This window comes from Impatiens glandulifera, chromosome 3 (assembly GCF_907164915.1).
Source record: "Impatiens glandulifera chromosome 3, dImpGla2.1, whole genome shotgun sequence".
NCBI lineage: Eukaryota > Viridiplantae > Streptophyta > Magnoliopsida > Ericales > Balsaminaceae > Impatiens > Impatiens glandulifera.
Window position 1 is genome coordinate 23186238 of NC_061864.1, and position 26593 is coordinate 23212830.

Genomic DNA, 26593 nt, shown 5'->3' on the forward strand with positions numbered 1-26593 from the left:
TTATTGTTTTTTTTTTTTTTTTTAACTATATATGCATGTAAGTACTTAGCTTGTTAATTTGGTCTCACAATTCTTGTTTATTAAAACAACAAAAATGACTTTTAAAAAAAGGGTTTTATATTGTTTTAAATCAAAAGTTTGTCTTAAATCTCACGTTACATTAATTAATTCATCTATAAATAACAATAGATCGCTTGCATTCTAATATGTACTATCTTCCCTTGAATCAATATAAAATTATGAAGCTTGTGAGAAGTTGTTCAGCATTTATTATAAGTCTAGTTATAATAGTTGTATATGAAGCAAGGGCTGATCATTCCCTTAGCCGTAAGCCCGATCGTGGTTATTATGACTTCTTCTACTTTGTTCAACAGGTAATGTTTTCTATATATAATTAAGGCCTAATTAAGTATCATTTTCTGATCATATCTAAATTATATGTAGTGGCCAGGAGCTTACTGTGATTCCAAATGGGGCTGTTGTTTCCCTAAGACAGGAAAGCCAGCCGAGGATTTCAGCATTCATGGGCTTTGGCCTAATTTCAACGACGGTTCTTATCCTCAGAACTGTGACCATTTCAACCGCAACCCTTTTGATAAGTCTAAGGTACCTATTATTATTATTAGATCAATTGGTCGAACTAAAACATTCATGACTAATTAAAGATGTGATTTATATACACAGATAATTGGCTTGACCAAAAGAATGCAAGTTGAGTGGCCAACTTTGAGCTGCCCAAGTGGAGATGGGTTCAAGTTTTGGAGTCATGAATGGAACAAGCACGGTACATGCTCCGCGAATGTCCTAAACCAACGATCCTTTTTCCAGAAAACATTGCACTTCAAGATCAAATCCAACCTCCTCCAACACCTAATGGATGCCGGTAATATATATATATATACATATTTCTACTTTGTATCCTATATTAATAATAAAATTATTAATTGTGTAGGGATATATCCGAATGATGAGTTCTATAGAGTGGAGGATGTGGAGGCGGCTATCGAGGACGGGCTAGGCGTGAGACCCTACCTCGAGTGTAATTTTGATAAGGAAGGCAACAACCAACTCTTTCAAGTGTATCTTTGTGTAAACAAACTTGCAAAAGCCTTCATTCAATGCCCTGTCATGCCACATGCTCGACGTTGTGCTTCAAGTGTCCAATTTCAGTCATTCTCTTGATTTAGATAATATGTTGGCAGGCTTACCATAATTTAAAGATAAAATTAAATATTAAAATATGCAATTAAACCACAAATATTTAAGAATTAGTGGTCGAAGTTCAAATAATAAATGTAAAAAAAAAAAAATACTATTTTATTTTCCTTACATTTAATTAGTTCCTAATCTTAATTTAATTTCCTCCATTCTTTACCCCCATTTTTTCTTTCATTTACACTTAAAAAAAATACAATGATTGTCTACCTAGTATAAATCACAAGTTAAAGAATTGAACGAGTTTCATGTAAATCATACCCAAATAGTAGAGATGGAATTATGATTATCGAATAGGAGCAAATGTAAACAAACTAAATAAGTGAAGTCATTTCGTCGTAACCAAAACATTTACCTTCAACTTTAAAATGAAACGAATATTCATTTTTCTAATTTATCATTAAAATTATAATTATAATTAAGGGATGAGTTGAAACAACTTATAAATAATTTTCTTAATTAATTTAGTCTTTTAAAACAAATGAAATGATTTCTCTAAACTTAACCAATTTTATTTTATTTTTATTTTTTAAAGATTTAAGACGTGTAATAAAAATCATTACTGAAGAGTGACAAAAATAAACAGTAAACACTAATGAGTTTTTCTCTTTGCTTTCGCTTTTTTATTTGTCAATTTTTTTGTTGTATTAATTTTAGATTGAATTAATCATTATAGACTTGAGAGAGTTGACTATTTCCTTCTCTATCAAAATTACATTCGAGGTAAGGTGACACGCCTAACGCGTTCTTGAGAGCCGCCTCTATCTCGTCCGCGCTATAGAATTCATTATCCGAATTGATACCTTAATAAAAAACGATGAACAGTTAGTTTATAATCGATAAATTCAATAATCAATTAGTTAATGGAATATTATATACCGGCATCTTTCAGGTGTTGAAGAAGGTTTGAGGATATTTTAAAATCGAGAGTTTTCTCGAAGAAAGAGTGTTGGTCGAGGACATTTTCCGAGCAAGTGTCGTGTTTGTTCCATTCATGACCCCAGAATCTGAACCCATCTCTACTTGGACAGCTTAAAGTTGGCCAATCGTTTTGCATTCTCTCTATCAAGTCCGAGATCTACTTACATAGTTACATTATCATTAGTATGTATCTTTAGCGACAGTTCTATAGCAACAAATTATTAGTTTTTAGCCAGGTTTTGACTAAGGTATAACTTACCAAAGACTTGTCAAAAGGGTTGCTGAGATCACAGGTTTGAGGATAGGTTCCATTGTTGAAATTAGGCCAGAGTCCATGAATGGTAAAATCCTCTGCTGGCTTTCCGGTCGTAGGGTAGCAACAACCGCGCTTTGTATCGCAATAACCTCCCGACCACTGTCAATCGGATTGAACCACATGATCATGAATCATGATCGAATTCATAATTACAAAGAAAAAGGGTATGCATGCAATTGATCATTAAGTTGTTGTTTCAATTAATCATTAAAAAATTAATTGAAAAAAAGGAATTTAAACAAGTTTGAGCAATTATGTGAAATAAAAATAAAATTACATTATGAATATGGCAATGAGGATGAATCCATTGAACTACAACATTATTTTATCTAGGATTTAGTTTTCCAAGACAAAATTTGCATAAAATTAATCAAAAAGGTTGATTTGAAAGAAAAAAAAAATCATGACAAAAGTTGTAATGTTCCCATAAATTCTATAAAAGAGGGAACATATGGCTTAAAGGTTATCAACTCATGATATATAACTATTAATTTCATAATATTTGAATGCATTTTTACCACATTTGAAAAACACATAATAACATGATTGGAATAAGATAACTTTGAAAATTACTTACAATTAAAGATTGACATGATAATTTTGAGAAATTAATAATACTACGTCTTGGTGGGAGTATTATTACAAAAATACTACCCATAAATAGGTCTTGGTGGGAGTATTATTACAAAAATACTACCCATAAATAGGCCGAAATTTATATTTATCAAAATATTATTGATTTCAATTTGTAAAAATTATTTTTAATCCAAATTTAATGTTTCCACATATTTTTAAATTTATCGAACAAAATTCAAAAAACATCTAAAAAAAGAAAAAATGCATAGACTAATTATATAAATTGACAACATGTCATTTAAAAAACAAAATCATCAAACATTTTTAGATCAAGTTATATAAAATTCTAATAGTATCTAATACTCCTTATTATTATTTATTTGAAAAATAAAAATATTAAAAAATCATCTAATCAATTAATTTAAGTTTTTTTTTATCATTTTTATATGTATAATAATTTTGATTATTTAATTACCAAATTTAGTAAAAATTAATATTTATAAAAAATAGAAAAATAAATATATTGTAAATAATTAATTGTTGTAAAATAAATAAATTAATACAATAGATAATTTGAAAAATATAAAATAATATTTAAAATTAATATATATATATATATAATTAAAAAAAATATGTAATAATAAAAATGTTATATATAATGTCTTAATTTGTTTTAATAATAATAAATTATTATAATTGATAATTTAAATAATAACATTAATTTTTTTTAATGTCTTAATTTATTTTTTTATAATAATAAATAAGTTCAAATTACTTTCTAAATCATTTTAAATCTTATTAATTAAATATATTTAAATTTTTAATTTTTAATTTTTAATTTAAATACTTTTTATTATTTTCTCTTAAAGTTTCTTTTTTTATTATATATTTTTAATTTCTTTTATTTCAATATTATTATTTAATAATATATTTTAAAATATAATATTATTTTTTATTATTAAAAACAACATTAATTGTTATTTTTATTTAATAATAACAATTTAATATTATAGTAATTAATGTAAAGAATATATATAGAACATTATAAAATAAAATAAATAAAATTTAGTAACTATTTAAAATATGTCAAAATATAATATTAAATATAGTTTTTTTTAGTTTTATTATTTGAATATATTATTTATTTATTATATTTTACAAATTTTGTATAACTATATATATAAATAATTAATAATTTTAAAATAAAAAAACTAAAAGAAAAAAATATTATGTTAAATATATTAGTTTTTTTATTTAAATATTTATTAAATAATTAATTTGAAATATCTTTTACTTAATAATTATATATTATTAAATATCTTATTATTAATAAATAATATTAATAATTGTTAAAAATAAAATTTTAAAACTTTTATCTTAAATATTAATATGCGTAATTTCTTTTAGAGCATTTTTTTAGTATTACATTTGTATATTTTAATCAATAATATCATTTTTATCAAAATAATCTCTAACATTATTTATTTTGTACCTCACTTTTAACATTTGTTTTAACATTTCAAACATTATAAAGTTTAATTTATATATATATATAATTAAATATAAATCATATTTGCTCATTTATATTTTTCTTTTCTAATTTATATATATTTTTAATATATATATTATAAATTAAAATAACAAATATTTATTATATTTTATGGATTCTTTATTTATATATATATATATATATATATATATATATATATAAATAATTAATAATTTTAATATTAAAACGGAAAAAAAATGTATTATTAAAATCTCTCACACCATTATATATCATCTAAATTATCTTTCTATGATGCATTCTTAACTCTAATCATTCTCAATTCACACCATACTTAAGCATTCGACTATACCTTTTACCATGATCTTTAGCTTTTACTCACCCTCCGTGGACGAATTTAAAGTCTTCAATGGTGCATTTTTAAATATTCTATTACACCTTTCATGATCTTAAGTAATGAATCACCTCTTGGAATTATTTACAACATTTGAGTACATATATTATTTAATAATTATATATTAGCTGTTATAATAATAAAAATAAAAATTCAATTAAAGTGATGTATTAAAATATAAATGTTATGGACTTATTTAGACATCTTTAATAAATATGGGAATATATTTGTGTAGAAACAGAAATATCTTTTACTATTTCGTTGATGGGCTGAATAGTAAAAATGTATATTAGGGTTAGGTCTCTAACCCATATAGATAGTCTACCTATTATATTTTCTCATTAGATATAGAGTTTGTTCATCTCTCAAAAAACTCAAGGGCTGGAAGACTTAAACCCCACTCACACCAGACATTTCGATCTAGGTTCAGGTTTAAAATTGGGAGATCCAAGATCGAGAGAAGATCTGAAAAACAACGAAGAACGACTTAATGAATCGTTATTCATTTTAGATTCATATATGTTTTCGCAATTATAATTTATCTCAATTTATCGACATAGAGACTTCAGAAATAAAGATTTAGATTAAAAATTTAACAAGTTATATGAGAGCTATATTACTATATCATAAGTAGCTATATTCTCTTTCATAATAATTTTTTAAGAAAGAATAGAAGAGGAAAATTTGAAGAGTGCAGAGAGAATAATTTGTCATCATGTTTTTTGTTAGAAAAAAAAGTGTCAAAGAGAAATAATTTTTTATTATCTTTTCTGTCAATTATATTGTGTCTATTTTCTTTCACTTTTACTTTTTTAAATTCTATTTACCAATCATTTATTTAATTTTTTATATTTATAAAATATTTTTTTTCTTAATTTATTTATTTTATATCTATAATAAAAAATGATAAAGAGAATAAATTTGAAAGAGAATGTGAAAGATGATTATGTGGTTCAATTAGATTGGTTGAAAATATATATAAAAAATTATTTTTTTATCCTCTCACACTTTTTTTTCTTTTTTCTAAACAATCACGTTATTCTCCCCCCCCCCCCCCCATTTCTTTTTCTTATCATTCTTTATATTCTATTTTTTACTTATTTTTAATCAAAAACTTATATACAATAAATATATATATATATATATATATTATTTTTTCCGCTTATTTTCATTATAAATAAAAAATAATATAATTTATAATAAATATTTTTATTTATTAATTACATAAAATATATAAAATCAAAAATTATATATATTATTTTCTTATTTTTTAAAATTATTTATAGAATTTTATTAATATTTTATTTTCTTAAACTTATTTATTTAAAGATAAATTGGTATCTGTATTTTTATTTTAATAATATAATATAAAATATATTATTTATATGTAAACTAAAAATAAATAAGAATAAAATTGTATCTATCTCTTTAATAAAGTGGATTAAAAGATATATATAAAAAAGTGTAAGAATACATAAATAAATTATAAACTAAAAATAAATAAGAATTAAAATTGTATCTATCTCCTGTTGAAATTTTGATTTACTAACATATTAAATTTATACATATTAAATATAAAAAATGATTTTTTAAATCACTTTATTTAAATTCTTATATTTATTTATTTAAAAAATAAATAAATTACATCATATAATTATGTTTTTCAAGCTAAATAATGTAATATTATAACATTTATAATGAAACAATGCAAACATAAATTTAGATTTTAGAGTATATATATTAAATAAGGATGATAATTATAATTATTTTGGTTTACTATTTGAATTGTCCAGTGGTTTTAATGGATAATTTACCTGAAATTGTTACTTAGAATGTAGGGTTTGAACTTTATCAATTTGAATTTGAGGGGATCCAATTACATGTGACTATAGATATATATGGGATCATCATGAGGTCATGACTCATGAGGGTTTCTTGTACGTTATGTCTCTTTTTTTTTGAAAATCTTGCTTTCTTATTGTTTTTATTTTTTTAACTAGATATGCATGCAAGTACTTAGCTTGTGAATTTGATCTCACAATTCTTGTTTATTAAAACAACAAAAAGTCTTTTTAACAAAAAGATAAAGAAAAAAGGGTTTTGTATTGTTTTAAATCAAAAGTTTGTCTTAAATCTCAAGTTACCTTAATTAATTCATCTATAAATAACAATAGAGCTTGCATTATAATATATACACTATCTTCCCTTAATCAATATAAAATTATGAAGCCTTTGAGAAGTTGTTCAGCATTTATCATAAGTCTAGTTATAATAGTTGTATATGAAGCAAGGGCTGGTCATTCCCTTAGCCGTAAGCCCGATCGTGGTTATTATGACTTCTTCTACTTTGTTCAACAGGTAATATTTTCTATATATATATATAATTAAGGCCTAATTAAGTATCATTTTCTGATCATATCTAAATTATGTAGTGGCCAGGAGCTTACTGTGATTCCAAATGGGGCTGTTGTTTCCCTAAGACAGGAAAGCCAGCCGAGAATTTCAGCATTCATGGGCTTTGGCCTAATTTCAACAACGGTTCTTATCCTCAGAACTGTGACAATCTCAACCGCAACCCTTTCGATAAGTCTAAGGTACCTATTATTATTATTAGATCAATTGGTCGAGCTAAAGATTCATGACTATATATTGACTAAAGATGATTTATATATATATAGATAGTTGGATTGATAAAAAGAATGCAAGTTGAATGGCCAACTTTGAGCTGCCCAAGTGGAGATGGGTTCAAGTTTTGGAGTCATGAATGGAACAAGCACGGTACTTGCTCAGCGAATGTCCTAAACCAACAATCCTTTTTCCAGAAAACTTTGGACTTCAAGATCAAATCAAACCTCATCCAACACCTAAGTGATGCCGGTAAGATCTATAAGTATATTTCTACAATATTGTATCATATTTTAATTATAAAATTATTAATTGTGTAGGGATACATCCGAATGATGGGTTCTATAGAGCGGAGGATGTGGAGGCGGCTATCGAGGACGGGCTAGGCGTGACACCTTACCTCGAGTGTAATTTTGATAAGGAAGGAAACAGCCAACTCTTTCAAGTGTATCTTTGTGTAAACAAACTTGCAAACGCCTTCATTCAATGCCCTGTTATGCCACATGGCCGACGTTGTGCTTCAAGTGTCCAATTTCAGTCATTCTCTCGTTTTTAAATAGCATGTTGGTAGGCTTACCATAATTGAAGATAATATTGAATATTAAAATATGCAATTAAACCACAAACATTTAAGAATTAGTGATCGAAGTTCAAAGAATAAATAAAAAAAAGTTACTATTTTATTTTCCTTACATTTAAATTAGTTCTTAATCTTCATTTTCTCCATTCTCCACCCAATTTTTACTTTCATTTATGCTAAAAAAAAATACAATGATTGTCCAACTAGTATTAATCTCAAGTTAAAGTTTTATGAAAATCATACGCAAATAGTAGAGATCAAATTATGATTATCGAATAGGGGCAAATGTAAACGAATTAAATAATTGAAGTCGTTCTGTTGTAACCAAAACATTTACCTTAAACTCTAAAATGAAAACGACTATTTTTTTTTTAATTTATGATTAAAACTATAATTAAGTGGCAAGTTGAAACAATTTATAAACAGACCCTTAATTATTTTATTCTTTTAAAACAAATGAAATGATTTCTCTAAATTTAATCAATTTTATTTTTAATTTTTTTAGGATTTTAAGACGTGCAATAAAAATCATTACTGAGAGTGGAAAAAAAACACTAATGAGTTTTTCTATTTACTTTTGCTTTTTTTGTTTTATTAATTTTAGATTGAATGGACCATTAAAAAAATGAAAAAAATAGGAATTTAAACAAGTTTGAGCAATTATGTGAGATAAAAATAGTATTACATTATATGATTATTTAGGAATTAGTTTTCCAAGACAAAATTTGCATAAAATTAATCAAGAAGGTTGATTTGAAAGAAAACAAAAATCATGACAAAAGTTGTAATGATCCCATAAATTCTAAAAAAGTGAGAACATATGGGAAGAGGTTATCAACACAAGATATATAACTATTAATTTGATGATATTTGAATGCATTTTTACCACATTTGAAAAACACATAATAACATGATTGGAATAAGATAACTTTGAAAGTTATTTACAATTAAAGATGTTCACATTTGTATTAACATGCCAATTATTTTTAGCATAAACCCTTTGATTGTTTTACAAATTTCATATTTATCTTGTGGAACTTCTAAGACCAAGAAAGTAATGCATCAAAATAAGTCAAAATTTTCGATTCAAAATATTTCAAATCTCAATGTGTCAAGATTGGATTATAATTGTTTAATATGTATCAACAGAAAACAATAATAATTTCAACTAAATACAAAATATATTTAAAAATAGAAGATTTTGCTGTGGCATGTAAATGAGCCAAGATGAATGATGTTAATAGGTCAATTGAAGACGACAAACAGGCAAGGCTAATAAGAAATAGCATAGAAAATCGATCAACATTAAACCTTTGTCTTATAATGGGGAATATTTGATAAGAAACGATAATTAAAGAATAATAAGAACTAATTAACTTTTCAGGCACGGATTAGCAGACCATATATGCCCAAATTAGAAGTCAACAAATCCATTATTGTCTTAATTTCCCACCCTCCCTATATAAACCAAACATCACCTTAACAAATCAAATCAAATCAAACCATATTATTATTACTATTGTTATTGTATGTTATGGGTATTACTCTCAAGAGTTCAATTCTTATTACTATTCTTCCATTTTTGTTACTCCTCTCAAGATGTGAGGCGGGGAAAATCGCTATATATTGGGGTCAAAACGGAGAGGAGGGCACGTTAGCTCAAACTTGTGCCACAGGAAAATATGATATCGTCAACCTTCCTAGCCACGTTTGGCGATGGAAGGCAGCCTATGGTAAACCTAGCTGGGCACTGTGATCCCTATACAAACGATCCCTACAGCAACCCGTGCAGTCATTTGAGCTCGAATATCACCTCATGCCAATCGAAAGGCATCAAGGTCATACTTTCTATCGGAGGAGGTGCAGGAGCATATTCGCTAGGATCAAAGAAAAGCGCAATACAAGTTGCTACATATTTATGGGACAACTTCTTTGGTGGGAAGTCAACTACCCGCCCTCTAGGGGAAGCTATTCTCGACGCGATTGACTTTGACATTGAGCAAGGAACTGGTCAATACTGGGACGTGTTAGCAAGAACCCTAGCCGACCGCAGCTCCTCAATGCCCATTCCCTGATGCTTGGATTGGGGGCGCCCTTAAAACAGGCCTCTTCGACTATGTTTGGGTGCAATTCTACAACAATCCTCCTTGTCAATACACTTTAGGGAATTTGACAAATCTCCAAGACTCGTGGAAGGTATGGACATCGACTGTTCCTGCAAAGAAGATTTTCGATTTTCCTAGGTCTACCAGCCGCATCTGATGCGGCTGGGAGTGGCTTCATCCCAGCCACAGATCTCACGTCGGAAGTACTTCCTGCTATAAAGGGTTCCAACAAGTACGGAGGTGTGATGTTGTGGTCCAAGTATTACAATGATCAAAGTGGTTACAGTTCTTCAATCAAAAGCCATGTCTAGCGGCTACTCGACTTTGTCATCTCACGTGTACTTTCAAATATGTTGTTTATATGGGTTGTTTTGATATGCATTATAAAGTATGATAAATGAAATCTTGTTATACTTGTAAAAACTCAAAATTCATATCTAAATTATAATTATCCAGAAAAAATCCTTACCATATTAAGTAAAAACCACTGTGAATCATAAATCATAAAATAATATTTATTCTAAAATGAAACCAAATATCATACCACTAGAATAAGAAAGGAAATAAAAATATGTTGTTGCTACATAACCATGTCTGAAAATATTCCAGAAAGTAACTCTGAAATAAAACATGACAAACCTGGAGAGTTGGAAGAGAATGGCTTACAGTCAGTCAAGCAAATAGATACGCGAGGCCACGTCTTGAACAAGCCAATCAAAGCCCTCAAGAAGTCCTTCCCCTGTGTATGCACTACAGCCTACAATCTTCCAATGTCGGCTCTTATCCATTGCTTTCAGGTCAAGCACCTACATTTCCAGAACCAAATTTGAACCAATTCATCACTAAAAAGAAACACATCCTTACCAAGGCTAGCTAGCTAGCTTTTCCATTGCATTAACCCAGAGATTTTATAGAAAAAACACTTCTACACTTCCTCATTTATTTAAATATCTTTCTTTTTATAAACAAGCAGAAAATAAAAATATTGTGTTGTGACACATGATAGTGGTTTTCATTTCCTCCTAACCTGGAAGACGATAAAGATGAATAAAGTTAGTTACCTTGGCTATCTCATCGGGTGAAAGAGCTCCTCGAATATCTTGTTTATTGGCAAAAATTAGAAGTGATGATCCCGATAATCTCTAACAAAAACAAACAAATATACTATGAAAGTAAAACAGGATTGGTGAAAGAAGTTGAATCTACACTCGATCAAAACAATGAAACAATTCCTTTGTGTGAGAAATGATAAAAGCAAACGAGAGTTCTCATGTTCGATTCTCACTGAAAACGACTTAAACTGAAGTAGGGTCGTGCTACCTTCCTATATTCAAAAATAAAACAAAAATAAATAAGTGATACCTCTTCCTTGAGCAGATTATGCAACTCAAATTTGCAGTCATCTAGTCGTCTTACATCAGAACTATCAATAACCCATACTAAGCCATCTGTCTGCTCAAAGTAATTCCTCCAGTAAGATCTTATTGTCTTCTGCCCTCCAACATCCCATATATTAAGGGTATATCTGCCAAAATTGCACATTGAGGAAGGAAGGTAAGGACAAACAGTCTCACATATCCCTTAAATATCAGTATAGGCATATCCCATGATAGATATCAATGTAAACATAACAACCCCAACAATGGATTGAGTTCAGATTGAATTACCAAATGGGAAAAACATGGAGGTGGTATTAGAAAGCAAATGATTTCTAGAATTTCGAAGATCTCATGTATCAATTCAAAAGACTTGGATTGAAAATATCAAAGAACAGGGATGACCAAGTGTTAGTAAAGGCAATCAAAAAATATACTATAATCTCGATCACACTCCAAAAGAACATGAATATCACATCCACCACCAAAATGAAAGAAGAAACCCAAAGGCCTAAGCTTGATGATCTAAAGAACTGAAAAAGGAGAAGAGAAAGAGAAAAACGCACTTATCATAAGTGATGGTTTTGATGTTGAAACCAAGTGTGGGGCTGATGACACTGGTGTCTTCCCCATTGATTTTAAGGACAATAGTTGTCTTTCCAGAGTTATCAAGGCCACTACAATACACATACAATTCAAATTCTCAATGTCATTAGGATGCAGTTTTTTATACAAGAATAATCTATATGTAGTATAAAACTAGATCAGAGATACAGAAACATACACCATGAGTATCCGCATTTCTTTCTCTTTTCTCTTGATCTTTCTGATTATACTAAGAAGACCCATTTTATGCAACCTGTAGCTTGAAAAATAGGTCAGATCGGTGAAACTCTAAGTGGGGTACCCCTGTTCGTCGCAGCTTTCGAAGGGGAAATGGGTAGGAATCAATTAGGTCTGAGAAAAGAAACAAGATGGTCTGGAGGGTTTCCTAGGGTGGACGTGTCCAATCCTGTCCCTCTGTTTTTCTCTAACGAAGAACAGCTGATGAAGATCAAAAGATGGAGAGATGAAAATGCAGATCTGATGCTTTGATTGTAGTTGCAAGCGGGGTGCGGCTGCTCTCTACTATTGTCGGCTGAAGGTTTTGAGGGGATGGCAACGATCGTCGGGAATTTCTTCGGCTCTCTCTAAGAAGAAAACTTAATTGACCCCTGAACTTTGAAAACCAATTCAACTTGTTCCTAAACTTATACAAAATATAAACCATCAGTATTTTTTTTTTGTTAGTTTGAAAAGCACTATCACAATTGTCTCACACATTTATGATTCTTACCTTAGCTTAAAATATTATATATTTTTTTAAGTAATATTTAAATATTAAATTTTAAGATTTGAAACTATTAACAGATAGGTAGAAGTTAAAATGTTCAAAGATTAAAATAGTTCTCCTATAGTCTCTATTAAGAACATAAAGCATGTCGAACTAACGGAGTCGTTAATTATATATAAATCTTCAAATAGTTAAAAAAAAAAAAGATTAAAAATATATATATATTAAACTTATAACATAACCAACTAAATTAATAAAATTTGATATTTCACTTTAAACATAAAATTTAATATTTTAAATTTTTATATTAACTTCTTTTAAAAAAATTTAGACAAACTATATTTTATGAATTAGATAGCAAAATATTTTTAAACTTTTGTATTAATATTTTATTAAAAAAAAAAAGTAAGACTAATGTCACAGGATGAAACTCGGTACCTAATATTTTCTCGTCTCGCGCGGCACTAGTCTAGATTGTCACACTACTACCTAGTCAGCCTTTTTGCAGATGCAAAAAGATAGAACATTTTGAGAGAGAAAGAACTTGGAGAATATCTTATTTAGGATAGGGATATAAATAGAGATACACATCGGATTTAGGGTCAGGTCGGGTAGTGAAATGAAAATCGGGTTCGAGAATGAGTATTTCACTAACCGATGGGTAGAGCCGTCAATTTGGGTTAGGCTCGTTGGGTTGGCCCGCCCCGCCAAACAATTTAGACGAGTTGAGTTGAAATATTAGCTACCCATTTAGAAGTGGGCCTACATGGGCCAACCCACTCGGATCGCGGGCCTAGGCGGGTCGGACTTGGGTTAGCCCGCGGGTTGGCAAAAAAATCTAATATGATTTATAGCATTATAGACATATGCCGCTTATCTCTATTTTATGAAAATTTCAAAGTTTAGTTATTTTGTGGAATTATTTGGTCAATTAATGTGTAACGATAGACAAAATTCTTCTTTGGTGTGTATTATGACTATTTGATCATGTTCTTGAACTCTTATTTTCTAAAACTATTAATGATTTTTATTTATTTTTATTTGTCGTGAGACAACCCGCAGACTGGCTCGCCTAACCCGCAACTCACCTTGGGTTGGGTTGGGAAATTTTTAGCCCGCCGATATGGTGGGCCGACCCGTCGTCGACTCGTTAAATGATGGGTTTGATGGGTAGGCCCGTCCCGCCATGTGTTGGCCCGTCTGACCGTTCTACCGGTAGGTAAGGTCATGTTGCCATCCATAATCTAAGCAATCGTTAAGGGTATATCTTTCCCCTAGATACTCAAGACCAAGGTTCTCAAAATTGAGAGTTTACGTAGAATCATTATCTAGTTGTAAACTCGTAAAATTTAGAGTTTACATGAAATCGTAAGAGTTTAATTTGAAAAAATAATAGTTATATATTATTATTATTTATATATATATAATTAAGTATTTTATACTTAACCAATTTTAAGAAATTATATATTTTAATATAAAATGAATAAAAAAATAATAATAAATAAATAACACTATAAAAATTTATACTTACAAAATTAATTATATTAATTAATTTATTTAAATAAATAATAACTTTATTTTTTAATTTTTAAATATAAATTTATTTTTTTTATAGTAAAATCGTATAGAATCGTAAAATCAAAGTTATTTATAAATTCATAAAATCTTATTATCGTAAATTTAAAATCGTAAGAGTTTACCTATTTAAGAGTTTACTTAAAATCAGACTCGTTAGCCTAATGTGAAATCGTAAAATCGTAAGATTTTAAGAGTTAACTCTAAATTTTGACCGCCTTGCTTAGGGCTGCAAATGAGTCGAGTCGAGCTCGAATTTGTTTAAGCTCGAACTCGACTCGATTTAGTATTTATTAGCTCGACTCGAACTCGAGCTCGAACGAGTTTATAAATTTGAGCTCGAGCTTGACTCGACTATTTACCTATAAGCTCGGCTCGACTCGAAAAGCTCGAACTCAAGCTCGAATTCAAGATCGAGTTCGAGCTCAAACTCAAGCTCGAATTCAAGCTCGAACTCAAACTAAAATTTATTTTCAAAATGAAATATCAAACTTTCGTACATATTCAACATTTAAAACATAATATTTAAAATTGAAAATATTAAAAAATTATAACTATTTAAAATTCCAAAATCATAATAATCCAAAAAGCATTCAACCACAATTACTAGTCAAAATTCTAAAATATAAAATTCTAAAATTAAAGTACAATACTATATAAATTGTTTGAACATTCAATATATTAATATTTTTTAAGTCACGTTCTTCAAGCATAACACAAGTACACCTACCTGCATTTAAGTTTAAAAATAATTAATATAAAAAATACATGTTAAAACAAATAACTAAAATTTAACTTACTTTAAGGTTTAAAAGAGATACGGACAAAAACAAATTCAACCTATTTTTTATTCAATATTATTATATATAATTAAATTATTTGGGTACAAATATAACAAGAATTTATTGACTTATTTATAGAAAAAATCTATTAATTTATTTATATATTACAATATATTATTAATATTATAAATTCATTTTTTCTCTCAACATATTATATATAATATATACTAACCTTTTTTTATCTCTTCATAATATATACAAAATATATACTAACATTTTTTTTTATCTTTTATTATATATAATATATTAATATTTTAATATTATATATAATATAATATTGTTTACCATAATAGTGTTTTTTATATAAGCACAAATTTACTCATAATACAAAAAAAATCAAAGTTATTTAAAAGTATGAGCAATAACTATAGTACAAATGAAAATATATTTTAATTTACATGTAGGTTTCTTATGAATGAATGATAGAAATAGTGTAGATGAGAGATAACATAAAAAAATGTATTAACTTATTATGAATGAGTGAAAGTAATGATGAAGACGAAAGAAGAAAAAATAGTGAAGAAGGAAGAAGAAGAAATGGTGAAGATAGAGGAAGAACAAGAGGAAAGAAGAAATGGTGAAGATGAGGAAGAAGAAGAAAAAAGATGAAGAATCACTTATGATTGATATATTAGAAATTAGGATTAGAAATTAGGGTTTTGTTTTATGACAATATAATATAATAATGTGGATTATGGGCCTTCTATATGGGCTTTAAAAATAAAGAGAAAAAAATTGTTTTAAATTTTAATTTTTTTTATATTAAATAAATAAATAAATATATTATATATTATCAGGCTCGAAAAAGCTGACAAGCCGTCGAGCAAGCATTATATGAACACGAGTTCGGCTCGAATATTAAACGAGCCGGCTCGAGCTCGGCTCGAACTCGATCAAAGTCAAGCTCAAGCCGAACTTTGATCGAGCAGCTCACCAGCAGCTTGACCCATTTGCAGCCGGCCCTTGCTCAATACCTCAATATACAATTACATAATATTTAATTAATTAAATGTTTTTTTATTAATTATAAAACAAAATTATTATATACACACTAATAAAAAAAATATTTTTTAACATTGAAAAGTTCAAACTTATGGTCATAAATATGGCATAATTTGTAGTATAATTTATTAATCTAAAGCACATCCAAATGAAAAATAAAACAAAGTATTTTCAGTGTCATTAAAATAGTTGTTTCTCTCTAGACTGAAGCTGCTTGTATCATAGAAGGAGGCGTCGAATGGGATTCAACCAGCGACCCTCCTCTCTCCCACCGACTATTTTCAGCAAATTTCATACTGGCCCGGTCAAGACCCAAAAGCTTCTCCTCTTCATTCCATTCCGACCCATAATAATACTCCTCATTGCACTTCCCAACATCCCTCGACGGAGGAGACAACATTCCACCCCACTGAGGAAAACGCACGGTCCCCACCACCAACGTACAACCCACAATCATAAATCCCATCTTTGTAAACCCCTCCGCCGAGTCTGAATTGTCACTAAAGAACATCAATTGGGTTAAAACCGACCCCAAATTCCCACCCGCCCCAGTCATACCCGATATCACCCCCAATGAACGCCTAGAGATAAAAGGGATGATACCGAACGTTGCCCCACATGCGGATTGTTCACCCATCGCGAAAAGGATCATGTATAAGATCGATGAATTTAGTGTTTTGGCCCGGCCAAATAAGATACAAAAGAGGCCTCCTAGGGTTTGTAGGACCCATAAGGTCCATAAACGGCCTCTCATGCCGTAACGACGGGTAGTGATATCGGACAAGTAGCCTCCCATCGGTCGGGCCAATATGCTGGCCATGCCAAACATCGCTGCTATATTACCGGACGTGTCAAGCGACTGGTCAAAACTACAATGTAGATTGAAATAGTGTGAAACAAATATTTGAAATTCTATTGAGAAGTGGAATATATATTTATTGTTACCTGTCAAAGAAATATTGGGCAATTACGTTTTGAGTGGTTAATTCTACTCCAAGTGACATGCAATAAAGAAGAACAAAGATCCATGATCTATAGTTTCTCATGCCACACCACAATACCTGTTTTTTTTTCCAAAACGCCCACAAATGGTTAGTGTTTGATCTTCGTGTGGGTCGATATTGATGCTTATGTATGTTGAGTTGTTCTTGTTTTGTTTTTAAGGTTGTTAGATGTTTTAGTTATGGTTTAATCGTTTCAAAAATAGGTATCAATCATTTACTCTTTTATTAGGTTAATATTAATTACCTTAAGTAATTTGTCTCGTATAACATCTCCTTTATCTTGGAGAGTGCTAAGGTTGCCATCGGGGAGATCTTGGCCGAGGGTTAGGACCAAGAGACCCATGAACACTTGAAGCAACCCCGGCACAAAGAAAGCAATCCTCCATGCTGTGAATGGTGTGGAACCTGCTTGGAAAATCTTCAAGTAGAGCATTGGCATAAAAAATTGGGTCACCCCGCCGCCCATATTACCCCATCCGGCCGCAGTGCCATTTGCGATCCCAATAACCTTTCCATTGAACATGCTGCTCATCCAATATTGACACGACACCATAGTAGCTAAAGAGAACCCGATCATGAACTGCACTGCTACAAACCTAATTGAAGTAATTACATTAATTAATCATATTTTTTTGTTTCAACCTCACAATCATGATTCCCACCTTGAGGCGTTCTCTTAACATTCTTACCACTGAGTTACATTATATATGGATCAGGTATTAGTGATTAAGGTGAAATTTGCTTGTAATTACCCGTTGACAGAAGTAACTAAAGACATATAGAAGACAGCAGGGGCGGAGAGCATGATAAGGATTGCGGAGGAGTAGCGTGGGCCGAGGATGTCACAGGCCGGACCCATGGCGAGCCTGGAAAATATGCCACCGGAGATGGAAGCTAAGTTGGCGCTCTTTATGTCCATTTTGCGGAGGTTAAGGTTGTCACGGATTACAGGGATGAGGGGAGCGGCGGCGAAGGTGGAGAGGAAACATGTGAACAAAGACGTCCATGCCAGATGGAACGTTATCATATGGGGTTTCGCCAAAGAGAATACTTTGAAGGTCTTTGCCTTGTTCTCCGAGTCCACGGGGATAGAGAATTTTGCGACGGTGAAAGTCACTTCTGGTCCAGACTTCTTTGTAACTTCTTTCTCCGCCATCTTTCACACATCTCAATAAAAATTTGATAGGCTTTATAAGAGAGAAATGTGAGTAATTTGAGAAAGTAAATAGAAATGCAAGTATATTAAGAAAAAGTGAATATAAGATGGGTAAAAAGGAAGTGGTTCGACTTTATAACATATTCTGAATTTTGGTTGAGATTAATTTTTATTTTTGTTTCACCAATATTAATATCATGTTTTTACCATTATCTTAATCTACAAATCATTCGATAATATTTTGCTCTCATCATTCATTCTATGTTACAGCAAATAAACAAAATATAAATTATGATTTGTGAATATTGTCTTTGCTTACATAGTTATGATTATTTTTATGTTAGAGAAATTAACAGTACACATCAAATTTAATATAATAACTTTAGTTCATCCCACAACTGTCATTTAATTAAAAAATTAAATAAGTTGACTTATTCTTGAAGTATTGAACGAATAACGCGTTATTCAAAAAAAAAAAATAACTCTTTTCATTGTTGAGCCTCAACAACGAACTTAACAAGAAGATGGCTACAATCACAAGATGGGCTTAATTTCTTTAATTTTATTTCTACAAAATCAAAATTTTTAATATATCTGAGATAATGTCAAAATTTTAATGAGAAAATATGTATTTAAATACAGTTAATGATAAAATTTATCTTGAATTATATATGCTATACACAAAATGATATGGCGAGAAATACACTAAAAAATAAGAACACAATTAGATTTGGCACATTATCCCCGTCAAAAAATTCATTTCAAGGTTTCTAGTTGTATTCACAATATCATGTCTTCTTAACAATATATAGAGCTTGTCGACTAATGTGGTTTATTTGGATTTTTTAAAATAAATTATCATCTTAATATTAAGCATTAGTTAAAGAAAATATATTAAATCAATAATTAAAATATCAAAATAGTTTTATATTATTGTTTTTTTTTAAATATATTGAAACACTAATTTATTAAAATTAATTACAACAATTGAGTATATATATTATTTAATAATTGTATATAGATTCTTATTGTAATAAAACTTAAACCCAATTAAAAATGATTATAAATATTATATATTGAAAAAAAATGACAAAAATTATTATTATGAGAATAAGAAGATTAGGAAAAAGATTAAATTAAGTAAGACTATAATAATATATATATATATATATATATAAATAATAAACCCTTAATAAATTAATATTGAGGTTTAATATCCAAGCTCATCATATAATTTTTATCCTTTCATAATTTCACTTTCTTCATTAACCCTCCTAAAATAAAATTGGATTTTACCCTCCTTTCTTAATTAATTTCTTTATTTTTTTATTTCATATAAGTTAATTTAATTTAATTTTTATATATATTATATAACTTATTAAATTTGATTTTTTTTTATAAATTATATAAATATATTATATATATAACATATTTATAAATTAATTATATATATAACATATTTATAAATTAATTATATATATATATATATATATATATTTAAATATAATATATAAGACCAAATTTATTTCTCTTTTCTATTGATTTATTTATTTTAAATTCGCAATATATTTAAATATAATATATATAACTAAAACATTAATTTCACTTTCTTAATTAAATTGGGTCCACCTATCATAAATAACCTATTTACTTTTATTATTCGTTTCTTAATAAATTTATTTTATTTTATTTTTTCTCTCATCACTATTATAATAATATATATATATATATTATATAATTTATTTTATTTAATAATTTAATAATTTATATAAATATATTATATATACAATCTATTTAAAAACTAATTTAGCAATATATTTAAATATAATATATAACTAAAATATTAATTTTTTTTTAATTCACAATATATTTAAATATAATATATAACAAAAATATTAATTTCTTTTCTAATTATTTATTTTTATTTTGTCTCCTATAAGGTCTTATATAAATATATTTGATTTGAATTATATTTTATATATAATCTATTTAAAGATTAATTTTGTAATATATTTAAATGTAATATATATATATATATATAACTAAACTATTAATTTCTTTTTCCTATATTATTAAATTAGACAATATATTTATATAATATATATAACTAAAATATTAATTTATCTTTTCTAATTAATTAATTTTTAATTTTTTCTCCTTACATAAATATATATTATATAATTTTTTATATTTTCTAATTAATTATTTTTATTTTTTTTAACATTATATTTATTGAGCAAAATTAGAATAAAAAACTTAATTATTTTTATTATATGCCCTCGGTGATAGTTTTCACCGAGGGCGACAAACGCTCTTGGAAGGTGTTGGTGATATGACTTTCGGTGAAGAAAAAAATTAATATCACCGAGAGTATTTGTCGCCTTAGGAGATAATTAGCTGATCGGAAAAATGCTAATTAACGTATTATGGTCTTATATCGATCTCAATCTGTCCTAAATTCATTACCCTTCATAAAAAAATCCGATCAATAGTAGTTTCACCTATTTTTTTTTTTATGAATTAACAAAATAGATAGGTAATAGTGATTACAATTACTCTAAAACTATCGTAACCTATTACAAATTGATTTTAAGATTTTATTGGATCATCTGTCTCGGGCCCAAGAATGATGATTCAATGTCTTAGTTTTCAAATTCGAAATTGGGTGAAATTGATTTGGGTTGAATTACAAGAATCTAATTCGACAGAAAGTTGTAAAATCACATTTCGAATTAGGTAGTGCAATCAAATTGAACAATTAAGAAGAAAGCAAACAAGTAAGAACTCGGTTGTAAGGGGGCGAATTCATGATTTAAACTCTACCCGGACTAAATTTTTCCAAAAAATGTATCCGGGCTATCATGATAATAATATGAAGTAAACAAACAAAATAAACAAGGTTAATTGTCGCTATTACCCTTTAACGATGAAAAATATCAATAACAACCGTATTTCCCGTCGTTATTGTCAGAATACATACAAAACATTTTAGACTTGGACAGGGACGGATTTAGAAATAATAGTAGATGTGTGCTTGAATTTAAAATAAATAAAATTATATATATATATATATTTATAAAAAAATAAGATATTATATTATAATGTTTAAATAAGTTTAGTTTTATGAAATTTTAAGAATAAGACTATTTTATAATAAAATTTATTTTTATATTCTTAGTTAAATCTAATTCAATATAGAGTGTCATGTAATCAACAAGAAAATATCATTCATTTTATTACGGATTTCCGACTTCACATTTTTAATTGTTGAAAATGTTTTATCAATAGTAGAAACATGTAGTGTTAAAACAAGATAATCATTATCGATCAATTGTTTACACTACTCAACAAATGTAAAAACGTTTACATTCTGCATCGCATCAAATTTATAACGCACCAATTCATATTTCAAAATAATAATGTTTTCCTATGAAATTTTCAAAATAAACCTCATTATAAATTAATAACTTACTATTAAATCAGTTGAATGAATTTTTTGAGTATAAAAATGGACTAAGTGATGTTAAAAGGACACATTGTCATTATTATACATTCGATAAACATATATATAAAATCATTTATAATAATTATATGCATAAAAAGATAAAAAAAAAATTACCCAAAAAATTAGAATATTAAAAAATGGTGGGATTCAACCTATTTAGGAATTAAAAAATTAAACATTTCATATTTAGATAAAACTAACTAGAGAATAGAGAAATTATGAAATGAGAATTAAGGAAAATAAATCTAAAAAAACTATTTGATTGCAAACTACTAAAAAACTGGAAAAGGGAAATAGCCTGCATAGCATTTTAACTTCTTTTTTATATATATATATATAAAATAAAAATAAAAAAATTAATTAGTGGTGGGCTTAAGCCCACCTCAGCTCGTGCTTGTATTCGTCTCTGGACTTGGTTCCGCCCTGGTAAACTTTCTAATAGATTAGAATCAAGCTTAAACCTCTACTTAGAAATCTCTAAAAATTTAAAAATTGAGCTCATCTGTTGATGGCGGAAATTTGTACATGTGCTCTTGATTCTAAATTCTTCTTCTATATCCTCCCTCCTTTCAATCGCTAACTTTTTTCTCTAATAACCCTTAAGCCTAATTTATACTCTATAGTTCGAATTTTGAAAATGCCCAAAATCTTCCCATTTATTGTCTTTCAAAATCCGACTTGCCCGGTCTTTAATATGCCTGTAGATTATTTTAGGACGCTTCACGTTAATTGTCGAAAATCTTGTTTTTTACCGGTTACGTTTAATGCCTTATTTATAAAATTAGAATTTTGAACTCTAAGGCTATCATAAGGTGTTTGATTAAATTGTAATTTTTGTAGTGTTTATGAATTTGAGTAAAGATGTAAAATTTAGTTATAAACTAAATTTGTTGGTTATATATATAAATTTGACCAAAATATGTTATATTTATTTAATTAAAAATAATAAAAATAAGGAACTACTGTATTAGAATCTTATAAACTAGTAGACAAGTATCATATATTCATTTTATAATTCTTTCTTACAATATATGTTAAATATTTTAATTAAATAATTTATTATAGAATAAAAAGTGATAAAATATTTAAAATAATGATTTTTAATAAGATTAATAATTTTTATTTTTATATATTTTATTTATAATTGTTAAAATTAATAATTATTTTATTTTAAATTTTAAAAAGATTGCATTTTTTTATTTATAATACATTTTTATTTAAAATAATTATTAAAATATTTACTAAATAAATATCTCATCAAATGAGAGGGAATATTAATTAAATGATTAATGATAAAACTAAATTATTTATATTAATCCAAACAAACCTTGATTTTTTAAAATTTTAAAAATAAATTCTTTATCACATTATTATTATTCTAACTATTAAATTACTTAATTTATTAATAAAATATTAAAATATATTTACTTTACTTTTATTGAATTTAAAATTTTAATTTTTTTTATTAATTTATCTTAAATAAATCTCACATCATCCATTTTTTTTATCAAATAAAGTTTTTATACTTACAAAAAGTGTGGTCAGAATCTTAATATATTGAGAGATATCTGAGTGATTACCAAAATATATTAAATTGGAAAGGAAACTTTATCATAATTAATAAATGTACTACTTTTTTTTCATTATAAAAGGCATTGCTTTCTTATAGAGATACAAAATAAAAAAGAGAAATATATTTTTTTTTCAATATTCACAATGGAAGGAATGCAATTTCTACGTGTACTGCTCTTGTTTGCACTATTTGCTGGTACATATATTTCTATTTCATAAATAATATAATTTCGAGTAGGTTATAATATATATATATATATATATATATATATATATTTTTAAAAAATTTAAAAGTTATTAATATATATAAAAATAAAATAAAAAATAATTTTTAAATTTTTTTTTTAATAATTTGGTAAATAAAATAATTAATTTAATGAATAAGTGGGGAGGAGAAAATTTTGATTATTTTGGATTACTTGAATCACTCAAAACCCAACCAGTCTTATTCATGAAAGTGTCAATCTACACTGTATTTTAAGAAAGTGTCATTTAAATATTTTATTAATAAAGAATTGAACAAAAAAATGTAAATAAATTTATTAAGTATTATAATTCTATTATTTCTTCAAACATATAAATTTCAATTCAAATTCAAACTTTATATTTTTCATAGATAAGATTTCGAAGATTTTTTTGAATGGTTGTTGTTTTGCAGTTTTTTAAATAATTTATTTATTATGTCATTATATTCTAACAATCGAATTACTTAATTTATTAATTAAAATATTAAATTTTTTTTTCCTTTTATTATTTTTATATTTTAAATATAAAATTATTTTAATAATTTATCTTTAAAAATCATATCCATAATTTTAAAATAAAACCTAAAATAATCTTACAAAACCCAAGATCAAACAATGATCACAATGCTCAAGAAAATGTCTAATTTACTTTTTATTGAAACAGGTGGAATGGTGGGACAAATTAAAGGTATGATTGCTACCATCTTAATTAACTTAGTTGTGTAATGAACAATTTTGGCACCATAACACATGAATACAATTATAATTGACCATCATCTTTATATTGAAATTGTAATTGATAGGCATCGACCAGCCAAACGAATTTTGTTCGAGAAATACAATACAATTCGGACTAGAAAAGACTATAAAGGATCCAAGCATATGGGAAGCAACAATTGTTAATACATGTACTTGCGCTCAAACAAATATAATCTTTTGGTGTCATGGCCTAGAACATGCAACCTTAATCAATATGGGTCCTGTTTATTTCGACGCCAGCACAGGTATATGCCGCCTTAACTTTAATACAGTCATTAAAGGTCATACTAGGGTAATTTTTTATTATAAATATAAAGATGTAATTGACTTTACCTTAATTCATGTTGATCCTCAACCTCTATGTGTAGCTAGAAATAATAATACTATTAGTTCATAATTATTCACTTTGAAGTATGTAAGGCATGATATGTACACCATTGCTTTTATAAATAAATTGACCTTTGGTGTCTTCTAAACTTTTTTTTAATTTTTAGTATCTTTTGGTTATAAATCGATTATCTTTTATATTCAAAAGAATTAAAAAAAAGAAGATAATTCATCGATTTCTAAACTGATAAAAAGTTTTTCTTAAGAGGATAAATATCAATAATATTCGATATCACTAGTAAGGCTTTTAGTGAGATTGTACTAATCACACAAAATAATTCTTGATCACAAAAAAACAAATAATTATAAATACACATGTTTAGCAAAGGAAATACACATGAAATATAATAACCAAAAATATATTTTACAAAATTAATATATTGTAAAAAAATATAAGAAAATAAAAAACTTAATATAGATAAAGCAAAAATGACCATGTTCAATTTCTTAGAGAGCGGTTAATTCGACGACGCTACCCCTCAGGTAGTCATTCCATTGATTATCTGACACGTGTACTTTTATTCTTAACCCTTAAACCCAACCGAAATAACTATAACTATAATTTATTCTTTATTTAACTGCAGTTTAAACTCAGGTAAATATAGTAATCGTAGTTTATTGATTATTTTACTGCAGTTTAAACCGAGGGAAAGTATTAACATTTTACCTCAGCCACCTGTGTCGTGTTTAATTTGACGCTACCCTTCGGGTAGTGCTCTCATTTCATTGATTAATTGACACGTGTACTTTTATTCTTAACACTTAAACCCAACAGAAATAGTCATAATTTATTCTTTATTTAACTGCAGTTTAAACTCAGGTAAAATATAGTAACCATAGTTTATTATCTTTTACTGTAGTTTAAACTAAGATAAAGTATTAATTAACATTTTACCCCATCCACCTCTGCCGTGTTTAATTCGACGCTACACTTCGGGTAGTGCCCTCATTCTATTGATTAGCTGACACGTGTACTTTTATTCTTAACCCTTAAACCCAACAGAAATAACCATAGTTTATTCTTTATTTGACTGCAGTTTAAATTCAGGTAAAATATAATTTATTATTTATTTTACTGTAGTTTAAACTGAGGTAAAGTATTAACATTTTACCCCAGCCACCTGTGCCGTATTTAATTCGACGTTACCCCTTCGGGTAGTGCCATCATTCCATTGATTAGCTGACACTTGTACCTTTATTCTTAACCCTTAAACCCAACAGAAATAACCATAGTTTATTCTTTATTTGACTACAGTTTAAACTGAGGTAAAATATTAACATTTTACCCTAGCCACATGTGCCGTGTTTAATTTGACGCTACCCCTTGAATTAGTGCCCTCATTCCATTGATTAGTTGACACTTATAATTTTATTCTTAACCCTTAAACCCAACAAAAATAACCATAGTTTATTTTTTATTTGACTGCAGTTTAAACTCAGGTAAAATATAGTAACCATAATTTATTATTTATTTTACTGCCTTTAAACTGAGTTAAAGTATTAACATTTTACCCCAGCCACCTGTGCCGTCATCTTCTTCTTTCTTCAGTTAATCTTCTTTCTTCAGATCTGCTAACCCTTCCTCCGCCTCTCAAAAA

General features: G+C 27.6%; 5 protein-coding genes and 1 pseudogene across 5 annotated transcripts; 3 read left to right on the top strand and 3 right to left on the bottom strand.

Annotated features, from left to right (window-relative positions):
• The first annotated feature begins 239 nt into the window (after window positions 1–239).
• LOC124930014 (intracellular ribonuclease LX-like) lies at window positions 240–1185 on the top strand. Its single transcript, XM_047470385.1, has 4 exons — window positions 240–374; window positions 445–606; window positions 685–883; window positions 953–1185. Exons 1-4 carry the CDS (start codon window positions 240–242, stop codon window positions 1180–1182), a joined length of 726 nt encoding a protein of 241 aa, XP_047326341.1. The 3' UTR covers window positions 1183–1185.
• A 693-nt stretch (window positions 1186–1878) lies between these two features.
• LOC124930015 (ribonuclease 1-like) lies at window positions 1879–5435 on the bottom strand. Its single transcript, XM_047470386.1, has 4 exons — window positions 5337–5435; window positions 2396–2551; window positions 2095–2293; window positions 1879–2018 (listed from the first exon to the last, which is right to left on the bottom strand). Exons 1-4 carry the CDS (start codon window positions 5433–5435, stop codon window positions 1879–1881), a joined length of 594 nt encoding a protein of 197 aa, XP_047326342.1.
• A 1577-nt stretch (window positions 5436–7012) lies between these two features.
• Window positions 7013–8110, top strand: LOC124930016 (intracellular ribonuclease LX-like). The gene is made up of 4 exons (XM_047470387.1): window positions 7013–7287; window positions 7362–7523; window positions 7608–7806; window positions 7875–8110. Exons 1-4 carry the CDS (start codon window positions 7153–7155, stop codon window positions 8108–8110), a joined length of 732 nt encoding a protein of 243 aa, XP_047326343.1. The 5' UTR covers window positions 7013–7152.
• A 1326-nt stretch (window positions 8111–9436) lies between these two features.
• LOC124932643 lies at window positions 9437–10576 on the top strand (annotated as a pseudogene).
• A 164-nt stretch (window positions 10577–10740) lies between these two features.
• LOC124931585 (ADP-ribosylation factor-like protein 2) lies at window positions 10741–12670 on the bottom strand. Its single transcript, XM_047472088.1, has 5 exons — window positions 12400–12670; window positions 12182–12292; window positions 11602–11764; window positions 11301–11381; window positions 10741–11045 (listed from the first exon to the last, which is right to left on the bottom strand). The coding sequence occupies exons 1-5, from the start codon at window positions 12462–12464 to the stop codon at window positions 10908–10910; spliced, it is 558 nt and encodes a 185-aa protein (XP_047328044.1). The 5' UTR covers window positions 12465–12670; the 3' UTR covers window positions 10741–10907.
• A 3896-nt stretch (window positions 12671–16566) lies between these two features.
• LOC124930018 (high affinity nitrate transporter 2.4-like) lies at window positions 16567–18527 on the bottom strand. The gene is made up of 4 exons (XM_047470388.1): window positions 18124–18527; window positions 17616–17967; window positions 17313–17428; window positions 16567–17236 (listed from the first exon to the last, which is right to left on the bottom strand). The coding sequence occupies exons 1-4, from the start codon at window positions 18525–18527 to the stop codon at window positions 16567–16569; spliced, it is 1542 nt and encodes a 513-aa protein (XP_047326344.1).
• Between the last annotated feature and the right edge of the window lie 8066 nt (window positions 18528–26593).